General features: G+C 45.9%; 1 protein-coding gene across 1 annotated transcript in view; it reads left to right on the forward strand.

Annotated features, from left to right (window-relative positions):
• The window catches only part of GDPD4 (glycerophosphodiester phosphodiesterase domain containing 4), a 64,625-nt gene that overhangs the window by 34,481 nt on the left and 16,603 nt on the right, over positions 1 to 13,541 (forward strand). Inside the window, exons 6-12 of the mRNA XM_018569756.1 lie at positions 115 to 213; positions 1,108 to 1,201; positions 4,007 to 4,152; positions 6,130 to 6,212; positions 8,430 to 8,580; positions 8,992 to 9,216; positions 12,539 to 12,696. Coding sequence (XP_018425258.1) covers positions 115 to 213; positions 1,108 to 1,201; positions 4,007 to 4,152; positions 6,130 to 6,212; positions 8,430 to 8,580; positions 8,992 to 9,216; positions 12,539 to 12,696 — 956 coding nt within the window. The remainder of the gene's footprint in view (positions 1 to 114; positions 214 to 1,107; positions 1,202 to 4,006; positions 4,153 to 6,129; positions 6,213 to 8,429; positions 8,581 to 8,991; positions 9,217 to 12,538; positions 12,697 to 13,541) is intronic.

Consider the following 13,541-nt stretch of genomic DNA (forward strand, 5'->3'; position numbering starts at 1 on the left):
TGTTTTAGGCCGTGTGTTCACTATAAATCAGTTATATTAGAACTCTTTGCTGCTTCATTGCTCACCTAGATAAAATTGGTTTGTTGTCCTACTGACCACTCATATCTCCGGCAGGCCGGGACGCTGGTCGCTCTTGTGTTTTTTATTGCTGCTCTCGCTGCCCTGTCTAATTTATGGGGTGAAGAATGGTCTGCTGTTCGCCTTTCCTTCCAGGTACAAACTGCATTTCACTTTCTGACAGTTCCCATTTTTGACGTTTTCTTTCCTGCATTCTTCATGGAGGATTTTAGTTGTTTGATTGTGAAAGAGACAATGTGACAGTCTGCATGGTAGATGTATGTGGCTGAGCCTTAAAGGATCAGTCCACCTTAGACTGATAATGAAGTGTATAATGGATGCTGTAGAGTTAAACTCCCCCGACAGTTTATTTTTATTCCCCAGAGGCTCTATTGGTGAGAACTCGGTGCTGGGTTCCTGGGTCTGCACACCTGCTGTGCCCATTATGAGGGGCTCCCACCATCCCTGAGCTGAGTTCCCGGGTTTGCAAACCTGCTGGGCCCATTATGAGGGGCTCCCACCATCCCTGAGCTGAGTTTGTGGGTCTGTGCACCTACTGTGCCCTATTATGAAGGGTTCCCCCCATCACATGACCGGAGTCCGCGGGTCTGTGCACCTGCTGTGCCCTATTATGAAGGGTTCCCACCATCACTGTGCTGAGTTCCCGGGTCTGTGCACATGCTGTGCCCATTATGAGGGGCTTACCCTATCCCTGTTGAATTTTTCTGATTTTCATACTATAAAGAATTAATGGGAGGAGCCGAGACAAACAAAAGTGGGCAGGAACACCTGAAACTTCCTGGAGGACGGGATCAGAGTCGAGAATTATGGCTGGGATATCATGTGGTTGATGGAACTAAAATAAAACTTTTGGCTTAACTAACCATTACGGTTCAATCCTCCCGCCACTAGCCTCTCTTCACTTCAACCAATCAGAAATCATCTTTCACCACTGACTACAGCAAACCCTGAAAGCTGACGTCTAATGTAGATCATTCTTCTTCTATGCTCTTGTATTTTATACTACCTCTGCGTTTCCTTACTTTGTAGGTGACGGCTCCGTACTTGCACATTGGTTCCCTGGCAGCCATGACCCTTCTGGCCTGGCCGGCGGCCCTTTATTTTGTCCGGATGGCTAAAAGAAGTAAGGAGATTATTATTATGAAAACATGAAGCCCAACTGCAGTATTAATTTTTTTAAAAGAGCCATAACCAGTGTTTAAAATGAAAAAATCAGCTGCAGTACTCAACTTACCTCCGGCACAGTCTTCTGCAGTAATTCTTTATTGCCGCTAGATGTCCTTAGTCTTCCTGATTGATCGACACCAGTGCAATGCAACCCCAAAGACTGAGGACATCCTGTGAGTGCAGGAAAGTGTAATTATGTTTGATTACGCCATCCATGCTAAACAGCGCAGATTAAGCTGCTGGTTATCATATTCCGTCATTGTTGTTTTTCCTGTATTTTCCTGATTCACTCCAATCTTATGAATGAATGAATGACCTTCCACCTGGAAATAAAATATACCAATAACATTTGTTCTTACCGCCCAATCACACAGAACAAGTGTACATTCAGTTTTGCAGGATGAATGGCTCTGCAAACTGTTCATGAATACACCCCTAAGTGTGTTATTGGACTAACTGACTAGGAGATGAGAAGTCCATGTACACGTGCCACATCAGCCAAAATCAGAGTCCTTTCCAAATGTCCACGTACCCTTGATCAAAGGTTTGAGGAGAAACTGGTTTTAACATCAGAGGTTAGAAATTAAATTAAACTCATAGTGGCCCATACAATTCCTGTTCTAATTAGACCACAGTCTGTAGTAAGTATAAGGTCGATGATGTCAGCACATGCATCCCGGCCCTTTGTTTATGGCTGGATGCAGGGTGGGAAATGCTCTGACCCACAGCTGACTGAGCAGGAGCCCCATGTAACTTCCGTGATCAGGTTCCCTGTTTGAGCCGAACCTGAGCTCCTCCCTAGTAATCACTCATATAACTAAACTCTGAATTCCACAAATGTGTAGATGTCAAGTGTTCTGGATTTGGCTGGACAGTCCCTCATCATGGACCTCAGTCCTGATGTTGCTGTGCCCCGGGATCACAGTGCTACCCTTAGTTGAGCTACTGCCCATACTCAGTAACTCAGTAAGGCATGTATTGCAGTGATCATGGGGCCCGAGTGGGGGGTTCTTGCATATTTAGAGGCAAGCTTTGGGTGGGCCCCCACTGAGTGGGCCTAAAGCATGGTTTAACTAGGTCTCGGGAACTGAATTGGTGCAAACGTTGCACCATTACCTTTTGACTGAGCCCATAGATTCACAATAAATGCTAAATATTCATCCTTGCCTGAAGCGTAACCAAGGAGCTTTTGTATTACAGGATATCTGGTGACAAATATTTTTCTGAAACCTTCAGGCCAGTTCTGTAATTTTTGTATTTTCTTTGCGGAATGACAATGATATTCAAATATTCGTCAGTTGTCCTCGAGGCTCCAAACCAGTGACGTTTAGGATGAAATATGTCACCTTTGTGTTGCTGCTACAAATAAAAAATTGCTGATCATAGACCAATGCTGTGTTAAGCCTTGAAGCGATCTTTTAAAATGCGTTCATCCTCATGAGTCATCCATAGACAATGTACACAATGTAATGTCAGGACAGTGGATTCTGTACATCATACATTCAATGATTGATGACAACTAGGGACCGGTGACTGGCCGGGCATGCAATAGGACATATGCATGAGGCCTTACCTTTTTTATGTCTTGTAGCTGGTCATGTGACGTGCTGGGTCCTTATCCTTTTTGATCATCTCCCATCTGTGGGCAGGCCTGGATGATGCAGAGAGCAGTACTGAAGTGACATTAGTGCCAATCTTTGCATCAAAGCACCATAAGTGCAGGGCACGGTGCTCAGGGGGTGGAGCCATGACATCCTGCACTCACTGTCTTTACTTAGGGGGTTATTCACAAAGCTGCCGAAGGCAGCTGATTGAATAACCCAGCTGAAGCGAAGTGAGCCGAATGACGTACGACTATTCACTACGGCTCAGTACGGCTGATTTCAGCCGTACATCGGCTGCACTTCGGTCAGCCGAGCGTGCTCTGCATGTTCGGCTGAGCCACAGTGCAGAAGGACATCTGGATCAGCTGAGCTGAAGCTCCGGTAGCTCACTGGCTGCCGTTTGCCCCTATTCACATAGGGGCCGAACAGCAATGAGTGAATAGCCGAATGCCGCCGAGCTATTCTGCTGTATTTTAAAGAACAATCCCCGGGATATATAATCAGTGGCTATTCAAAACTATACCAATAGGGTTCTAATGGTAAAGCTGGCCATACATTGATCAAATTGTGGCCTTTTTTTGCTGAATCAGCCAAAATTCATTTCACATGAATGGCCTGGCCAGCACCACCCAGCTTGCCTTTCTTTTGGTCTTTCAATTGACTATGGTCAAAGGGGCAGGATGGAAAATTATCCATCAGACGTAGTCACTGTTCAGGTATTGTGATATCCGCGGGAGTTGGCTGTCTGGCTACAATAGCTGGCAGGGGAGATTCCATTTAGCATTGGTGGGGAAATCAAAAGGAATAACAAATTTGTATAGCCAGCTTGACTAGAGACAATTTTTTTTTGTTGCTTTGGATAGAGTGAATAAAGTTTAAATCTTAACTTTCCATGATCCCATTGGGGAGGTTTCACTTCCCTTTGTCTGCGTCACTGTTGGAGAGATTCTCAAGAATTGTATACCAGTAGTACACCAAATACCAATCATATGGGGTGCTGGAGTGGCAAGATGGTTGGTGCCATCCAAATTGCACCAAGTAATCCTCACCAGCACAGTGATGTTTATTTATTACAGATTTATGTTGGTCACAATATACCCCAGCAGTGCCCATACCCCTGCACCCCTTTAAATCAAGTCCTATGTGTTTGTTTTCAGGCTCCCAGCTGATAATAACAGGTCCATATTTCGCTGTGCTACTGTTTCTGTATTTTATTCCACTTGGAATGTACTCCCCCTGCATCAGAGAGGAGGGGACACTGGGGGCTAAACCTCTGCTGATTGGGCACAGGGGGTCACCAATGGTAAGTTTAAAAAAATCTATATTGCAGTATTGTTGATTTCTGTGTATCCTCCATACCCTTCTCCCATTATCACGGTGCAATGTGTTTGTATTATGCACTTAACACACATTTAATACTGATTGTAGGAATTATGTTTTAAAAATTGCTTAGTTTAGGACATAGCGAATACAGTCAGAGAGTCCAGTGCAGGGGTTAGAACTATGCCATGTACAGAACAGCTTATAGGTTTCAGTGGTCAGGAGTTAGTGGCTCCTTATGGCTGGGGTTTGTTGTGAGTGCTCCTTTAAATGTTGGTGGTCAAAGGTGTGTCCACTTAAATGTTGGGGATCAGTAGTGAGTGTTGATAACAGTTGGTGCTCAGTGCTGATTTTCCTCCAGTGGTGTAGCTATGTGTAGACTTGAGTCTATAGGGAGTCATTCGTTCCACCTGTCTAGTGATCAGTTGCTATGCTTAGTAATGAATCTCTAGTGATTTTAGTAGCATGATGATAGCGGAAGGTAAAGAAGAACTCCAATCGTGTGGAGGGTAAAAAGAGACCAAAAACCACGCAGGAGAGCCTTATGGTGTAGTATGGTCAGCAGTGAGCAAGGTTTGGGCAAGGAAAATTGTAATGATGGCACTCTAATATTCTATTGGCACTTACATAAGGTCAGAGAACCTGATGAAAGAGCCTATGGAGAGTATTTTCTGTCTCCGAGCAGAATGGTTACGCTCAATTCTTGGTGGGGTGGTCTGGATGATCCTATGGGTAGAACTTTGAAGATCCCGCTTCATGATGAGCATACTGAGGCCACAAAAGATAAGGATATTGTAGTATGGAATGTCCTCTGTAGAGAGATCTACATTTGGAGAATGTTTAATTTCTGGTGAAAGAGATAGAATATATTCTCATTTGCCTTGAAATGATTAGTGGGGGTGGATGATCCTATAGCTTAGGCTTAAACACTGATGAGGATGCTGAGGCCTCCAAAAAATAAGGACACTGGTGTGGAGAGGTCTCTGTAGAGACATCTACGTCTAGAGAACATTTCATTTCTGGTGAAAGAGACAGAAAATATTCTCAGTGAGCTCGAAATGATTAGTGGGGTGGTCTGGATGATCCTATGGCTAGGGCTTTGAAGATCCACTTTAAACATTAATGAGGATGCTGAGGCCTCCAAAAAATAAGGATACTGTGGTGTGGAAAGGCCTTTGTAGAGACATCTACGTTTGGAGAAAATTGAATTTCTGGTGAAAGAGCGAGCATGTGGAGAATATTTTCTGTCTCCTTGCAGAATGGTCACACTCAATGCTTGGTGGGGTGGTCCGGATGATCCTATGTCTATGGCTTTAAAGATCCTGCTTTAAACACTGATAAGGATGTTGTGGCCCCAAAAGATGAGGATACTGTAGGTTGCAGAGGCTCCCATAGAACAGTGAATTCATACGAGGATTTGTATTGGTCACAACAGCAAGTAAAAACATCTTCAATACATTTTCCAGGTCTATTATCCACCAGCCGGATGCAGCTACTTAGAGTTGTCTTGGACACCATCATGAAGAAGTGGCCAGAGGTCGCCATGAAGGGTGTAGAAATATCTTCATGGTAACCTCTGGGCACTTTTTCATGATGGCGTACAAGACAGCTTTAAGAAGCAGCATCTGGCTGGTAGGTAATAGACCTGGAAAATGCGCTGAGATGTTTTTACTTGCTGCTGTCACCAATAAAAACCTTTTAATGAATTAAACGTTCTCCAGATGTATATGACTACTGACGCCTCTGGACACCACAGTCTCCTGATCTTTTGGGGCGTCAGCATCCTCATCAGTAAATAGGTGGCAGCCAGCCAATGGTTAAATCATTTCATAGCAAGAGATTAAAATGGGCCCTTGTAGCTTAGCCCTAAGCCAGCCAAATTCTCCTCATCCCTCCGAGATGTTCAAATTCTAAGATCTTTCCTCCATGTAATGATGCCTCTGCTCTCATTTCCAAACAGCTGGCGCCGGAAAACACCAGGATGTCGTTTGAAAGAACTATCGAGCACGAAGGAGACGGCCTGGAGTCGGACGTTACAATCAGGTAAGCTCTTTTCTCTGCTCGCCCCCGATGGCTCTGGCCCATTCTGCTGATCTCTAAAAGAGGTTTCCATGGCAACGGCAAAGATTCTGCAACAAAGGACGTGAGATTGAAGGAGATTGATGTGTCAGATTCTCGGGGAGATAAACATTTCAGAAACCTGCTTTGTTGCTCCTCAGATCTCGTGCGGTGTTGAGTTTATCTGGGCGCTGAATGAGCTGATGGGAAGGAGGCCAGGGCAATTGTCATCTTGTGGTGCGTGATTAGGAGCTGCGTGTGAAAAAAATGGATTCAATAAAGTGATCATCTGATACCGAAATACTGTCAGCCAAACTCCCCCGTCCCACAAGGAAGCACCCTGGCCGGTGTAAGCATCGGTCAAGCAGGCGATCTAAATAACGTGCAACCCCGGCCCAAAGTTTTGAATAAGGATTGTAACAGCCTTTGTCAACCAGGGTTCTTCCTGAGGTTGTAGGGGGTTCCATGAACAGTGAATAATGGGGAATTGATCTTCTAACTTCATTTTTTTTAACTAACCACCAAAGTAAGGTTGGCCAAAAACTATTCTAGGTGTTGGCAACCCCAAACAGGCATGTGATTCCATGTGTGCTAACACCTGCTGTGACTGACAGCTCACTAGACTTTTAAAGGAGAACCATGGGGTTAAGGCTTTTCCCCATAGTTCTCCTTAGGGTAGTTTGTGTCCTTACGCTAGTTTGTGTCCTCCCGTCACCCTAGGCTGCTCGCCGTATACTAAGACGCCGCAGCTGAAGCGGATCCCGACAATTATGTCTGGATCTGCTCAGCTGCCTGACTGACAGCTGGCTCTGCCTTTCTAGAGGCAGAGCCAGCTGTACCCGCCCCCTCCCCTGTCAGAGCGGGCGGATCGGGGAGGGGGGAATCCAGCCCCTCCCCTGTCACGGCAGAGAGCCGTGACAGGATCGAGAGGTGAGCGAACGCCGGTATGTGCTCGCTCACCTCCCGATCTACTGAGCCGACCTGTGACAGTCTCATTGTCACAGGTCGGCTAGAACTATGAGGTGAGTGAAAAGCACTCACCTCATGGTTCTCCTTTAATTACAAAGCCTGGCCCACTTATCTCCCTGACATGACTGAAAGCCTGCTGGTGGCTAAGGAAGTCATAGTGCTGTGCCGAAGAAGCCCATCTGCACACCTTATCTGTACCCTGCATTCCTAAAGGTGCAGGGTTTGGGGCTGATCTGAGGTTTGACGTTTATGCTTTTGGGCTGATCTGAGGTCTGAAGAGCATGCATTGTTTTTAGGACCAAAGTTTATACATTAGAGCTGATCTTTGGTCTGAAGAGCAAGCATTAGGGCTGATATGAGATCTGACATGTTTGCACTGGGGTTGATCTGAGGTCTAACATGCAGTGGCATCACTAGAAGGGGGTGAAGCCCACACCACCATTGGGGGTGTCACCCTCTGAAAAGTTGAGCACTCGTTCATGGGCGAGAGAGGAGGAGACCCGGCAGGGCATACCTTATCCTGCCAGGTGAATGTCCCCCCTCTCTCTGCCAGTGTCCATCACCAAGATGGCCTCCGGGAGATAACAGTGTATGCACGATGACGTCACGGTGGGATGTCACCCGGTGGACACCACACCTTGGGAGGTCCTTGCTAACCTGCATGCATTTGGGTAGATCTGAGGTCTGAAGAGCATGCGTTGGGTCTGACCTGAGATCTGAAGTCAATGCATTGGGGCTGATCTTATGTCTGAAGTGCATGCATTGTGGCTGATCTGGGGGTCTATAGTGCATGCAAAATGATTAGCACAAACCTAAACAATCCATTCAATCTGCATCCAGGGAGGCGGGCCCTTGATCTACATAGTTGGTAGATCATAAGGAGATCCTACAAGCAGAAGGTAGTGCAGGAGTAGGCCACCTCAGTACTCCACAGCTGCAGTGAAACTACAAATGCCATCATGATCTGCTTTTGGGAGTCATGTCTGTGGCTGTCAGAGTCTTGCAATGTCTCATGTGATTTGTAGTTCCACATCAGCTGGGGGGCCGATGTTACCCACCCCATTATAGTGTATGGTCATCGTTTGAAGCACCCATTCTGCAGCTCTGTGCTTTGTATGGTGGCAGAGTCCCTCGTTGGCAATTCTAAAGTCATCTAATGGATATGTACAACTTCCAAAGTCCTCTATTCCCTCAATATCAGTGAACAGACATGTGGCCTTTTTGCTCTTTCAGCTATGACGGGGTTCCGTTCCTCATGCATGACAGCACTTTGAAGAGGACAACAAACATTCGGGAGGTCTATCCAAACCTGACTAACGCCAACGCTGCCATGTTTCCCTGGGATCTGCTGGAGACTCTCAATGCTGGGAAATGGTTCAAACAGGTACTGTGACCTCTAACCTGTTTTATAGTAGGACAGGTCCTCAGTGGGCGTAGAAGTTATGCTGGCTAAGCGGATTATTTTTGGGGGTCAGGCAAGTCTGTTAGCATAGCGTGCCAAAATGTTCAGCACAATGCAAGCAAATGGCTAATAGTACTGGGGTTGAAGGAGTTAAAGAGATTCTGTCATCAGGTTGACCTCCTTTCAGACCCTAAACGTGAACTTTGGCCTTCCATTCAGTCTTTTTTTTCCATTTGGACAGTGAGGCCTGATTGTGCGCTTGCACGGTTTTGGTGCAGTGGGGAACATACATACTTTAGCTCTGATTGTTAGTAGTACCTTTTTCAGTATGGGTTCTGTTTGGGGTTTAGCGACCTCTTAAAGTATTAAATGAATTGTTTCTGTGTTCTCCAGAACCCACCATTTTCCTCCATGGATTCCCTGTCTGAGGAAGATCGGCAGACCGCCATGAATCAGTCCATTTTTAAGCTGAGTGACTACCTGAAGCTTGCGGATCGTGCCAATAAGACGGTGATCTTTGACCTGTATCGGCCCCCGAAGGAACACCCCTACAGGGATTCCTGGATCAATCGAACGCTCGATGTAATTCTCAATGAAACTTCCATTGATCCCAAACTGGTAAGAAATGTCATTAATGGAAATAGATAAAAATAGTCATGATGTTTTTATACTATATTGTATAAATATGGATGTGTGTATAGATATGTATGTATATAGGCGTGTATTCAAATGCACTATATAAACAAAGGTTTTTGATCACCTGACCATCACACATATATGAGCTTGTTGGACATCCCATTCCAAAACCACGGACATTAATGCGGCCCTCTGCTTTGTTGCTGTACTATGCTCCACTTTTCTAGGAAGGATTTCTACAAGATATTCAAGTGTGTCTATAGTAGACATGCAAGCTGCAGGAAAAATTCGGTTTGGTTCAGATATTTCGTTATTTCGGGATTAAGGTTCGAAATTCTATTTGGTTCGGGGTTTCAAATTCGGACGAAATCCGAATTTCCGTTAGTTTTGGATAAGTTTACAAACGAATATTCATTACGACTGCCGCAGAAAACCATATACAGATATTGATACTAAAGCTGAATCTCCCAGAGCCGAATGGCATTCGGGATCCAAATTTCCAAATTGCATTCGGGAGCTCCTGCATGCCATTCGGGTCTGGGAGCCTCAGCTTTAGTATTACATGTATATGGCTCCCAGACTCGGGAGCTCCCGAATGCAATTTGGAAATTTGTATCCCAAATGCCATTCGGATCTGGGAGCCATATACATATACCGTATTTTTCCATCTATAAGACGCCCCCCATGTATAGGACGCCCCCCAGTTTTCTTACCCAAAATTGAGAAGTCAATATTTTCCATGCTCTTTTGCGCAACTGATTACATCCAGTTTAAATTTTGCAGAGTAAGACATCCGTTTACTGGAACCGGTATTTACCTGTATTTTTTTTTTTTTTCTGACATTTTATGGGCTCAGAATGCTCCGACATTACCGCTCCCTGTTGCATCTGGGCACTGGCTACACACTCTCCGCAGCATCAGCTGACATTGGGTACATAAGGCTCATGATTGGAGGAAACCTGTTGGCTTGTCTCTGCAATCGGAAGTTTCACTTGTGAGGCTAGTTTGCAGAGGTATCGGCAGTTTCGCAACCACAGTTCTCCTCTCGGCCCCCCGCGTATAAGACGCCCCTCCATTTTTAGGTAAATATTTTTAAGAAAAAGTATAGTCTTATACACGGAAAAATACAGTAATACTAAAGCTGAGGCTCCCATACACGAATGGCAATTGGGAGCTCCCAAATGCTATTCGGATCCCGAATGCCATGCGGGCCTAGGAGCCTTAGCTTTAGTATTATATGAATATACTGTATATGGCTCCCATGTTGCCGTAACGAAAATTCAGACACATTCGGATGCATTAAACCGAAAAACACATATGATTGGCCTGAAAAGTCACATGTCTGATTCAGTTTAGTTTTTGACCGAAATTCCGACGGGATCGGAAATTCAGAAACGAAAATTCGGATTCGGACACATTTGAATGCATTGGGATTCGGAAATTCAGATGTGTCAGAATTTCTGAAAATTCATCCGAATTTTGATTTGGAGCGAAACAAATTGCACATGTCTAGTCTATGGCAATTTGTGTCTGAGCAGACAAAAGAGCCTTAGTGAGGTCAAGTACTGGATGAGAAGAACCAGCTCACAGCTGGCATCACAATTCATCCCAAAGGAGTTCAGTAGAGCGGAGGACAGGGCTCTGGTCAGGCCAGTCAAGTTCCTCCACATCAAACCCATCAAATCATGTCTTTATGGAGCTGGCTTTGTACACAGGGGCACAGTCATTCTGGAACAGAAAAGGGCCTTCAACAAACTGAATGAGCTCAAGTGTTTAAAATGTTTTTGTATGTTGTAGCATTCAAAGTACCCTTCAAAAGAAACCCCTGAACTCAATCATTTAGAAAGGTGTCTATATAATCTTGGCCATATAGTATTGAGAAAAAGTATCAATGTTCGTTATCCTTCTTAAAGTGACTGCATCTGCGCACTAATGTTCCATAGACTGGAATGGGACATTGCTCTCGCTATAGGGGTATATCCCATTCGGGTCTATGGGCTGTTAGTGCACAGGTACAGGCAGCTTTTACCGGCTGGGCTGCAGACAGCCTCGTGGAAGGTATCTACGGACCTGCATATGTGTTTGTGGGGGAAGGCTGGTGGTAAAAAAAACTTGTATTTTGATATTTAGTTCACATTATTCCATGTGCCCTGCAGAGCCGATGCTAGGTTTCCTGCCTACACAGGCAAGGTGCATTTTTGCTCCCCTCCCGACCCCCTCTCCTCTAAAAACAGGGCATTTCGAAAGTGCACCCTGGCTGGATTATCCATTCAAACTCAGAGCGGGACTGCCAGCCCTTCTAGATGCAGAAATGAGAGTGAAGCTGGAAAAACAACAAAAGACACAGCTCTGAAGTTGCATAGGAGGTTTAATTAGCAGATATCTAGACGGTGTACAAGACGCCAGGAATGGGTCCTGGATGGACGAACCTTGTATTCAGGGTTCTCAACAAGCAGGGTGAGGGGTTCCGGGTCGAAACTGCTAGGCAGTCTTCCCAGAGTTGTTAATTATACATGGGTCTCGGAATCCGGAGGCTCAGAGAGCTTTTTGGGTGGGACAGAGCCTCCATCCCTGACTACAGCCGGTTCTGGTAATGAAAGGGTTAACCCACCAGCCAGAGGGTGTGCTAAAAAGGAACAGGAACCCAGTCAGTCTGTGTCTGTGAGGAGTGTTTGGAGCAGGACACATGGCTGTGTGTGTTAAGCTGTGGGATACAGTCTACCGAGACACTGCTGGGGCACCTGTGTCCATACTGGAACTCTCGGTGAGCAGGCTGGGACTCTAACCCTGAGGCTGGGACTTAGTATACAGGGGCTGAGCCGAATGTTGTGTTTGCTGACAATAAGCCCTGTTGATTTTTGTCATTCTGCTGAATATAAGCCATTTTATTTGAATGTTTGTGGAGAAGAATAAAAGTTTATTTGCTGATACGGCTGGCTACGGGTCATATCCACCCTGAATATTACAACAGTATCATGTTTCAGTCACTTGGGGAGCAATGAGAAGCAGACATGAGTTTAAACATAAGTCAGCAGGGAACACATCAGAAAAAAAAGTAAAATGATGTCTCTTTTCTTACTGTCAAGCCACCATATAGCATGGAAGAGACGGAGACAACCAAAGACTTGTACAGCAGACCTCCAGCCGAGATAAAAGTATTTAAATAAAGGAATGAATGATAAAAGGCTTCTGAGGGGAGCTGATCCGGTCACTAAGGTGTCATTTTCCTTTTGCATAGTTAAGTGGGGACCGTGTACATGTCAACTGTCTCATGGCCGTGCCTTCCCTTGTCCATCTCTTGCAGGTCTTTTGGCTGGCCAGCGACATGCGGCCCTTTGTGCACACGGTGGCTCCGGGGTTTCAGCAGACGCTCGGCTTCAAGGCATCTGTGGAAGATCTGGTCAGCAATCACATAGTTAAACTCAACCTTCCTTACAGCGAAATCTCCCAGCGTGATATCAGGTACTTCATAGAGGGACTTTCTGCTAGGTCAATGGGAATTAATTTATGGACATTGAAGACCAGGGGTGGTCCCTAGACTTTTGCCATCTGAGGTAGGGAGAGGCTGCTGGTGGTACACATAATTCAGGGGGGGTGTTGGTTTTAGGGGGTGTATGGGTGAAGGGGAGTGCCGGCGGAGCACGTCACCGGAAGAAGGGGGAGCTGGTGGTGCACGGTAACTTTTTTTTTTTACTGCATTGCTATTGCACAGGTTGGCTCACAAGCAGGGCCGGATTTACTCTCCCTGCTGCCCCAAGGACGTCATCGCTTGTATAAAACAAGCAACAGCTTCCCCTATGTACATTTAGTTCTTCTTGCCCAATGCAGGGCTAAGTGTAGAAAACAACTACCCACCCGGCACCCGGAACTGCATGTCCCAGGCATCGGGAGATAGGAATTCCACACCCCTGCTGCCCCTCTACTCCCTGCCGCCCCGAGGCCGGGCCTTGGTGGGCCTTGTGGGAAATGCGGCCCTGCTCACAAGCCCTCTATGTGATAGCTTATTAGTGGTAACAGGTTCTCTAATGTCACCCTAAAGAGGTCTAATAGACTCCTAGTGTCATCTTTCCATTATAAAGAAACCATTGAAGTGCAGCTCAGGCTTGAATAGCTTCTTCCCCGGCTTCTCTAGCTGGAGAATGACAGCTGAAGAGCTGGAAGTGATGCAATCAGAGTCGCTTCCGGCTCCATTCAGCGGGAAGACCAGCAAACATCGGTCCCTCTCCCCTCTACCAGACGACACCCGTGATGCCAGTCCTGGGCCTGCAGGAGGGGCAGTGGTGCCCGGGAAACATGGCAGGGGGGGT

This window comes from Nanorana parkeri, unplaced genomic scaffold (assembly GCF_000935625.1).
Source record: "Nanorana parkeri isolate BGI_ZX_2015 unplaced genomic scaffold, ASM93562v1 scaffold1389, whole genome shotgun sequence".
Classification (NCBI taxonomy): domain Eukaryota; kingdom Metazoa; phylum Chordata; class Amphibia; order Anura; family Dicroglossidae; genus Nanorana; species Nanorana parkeri.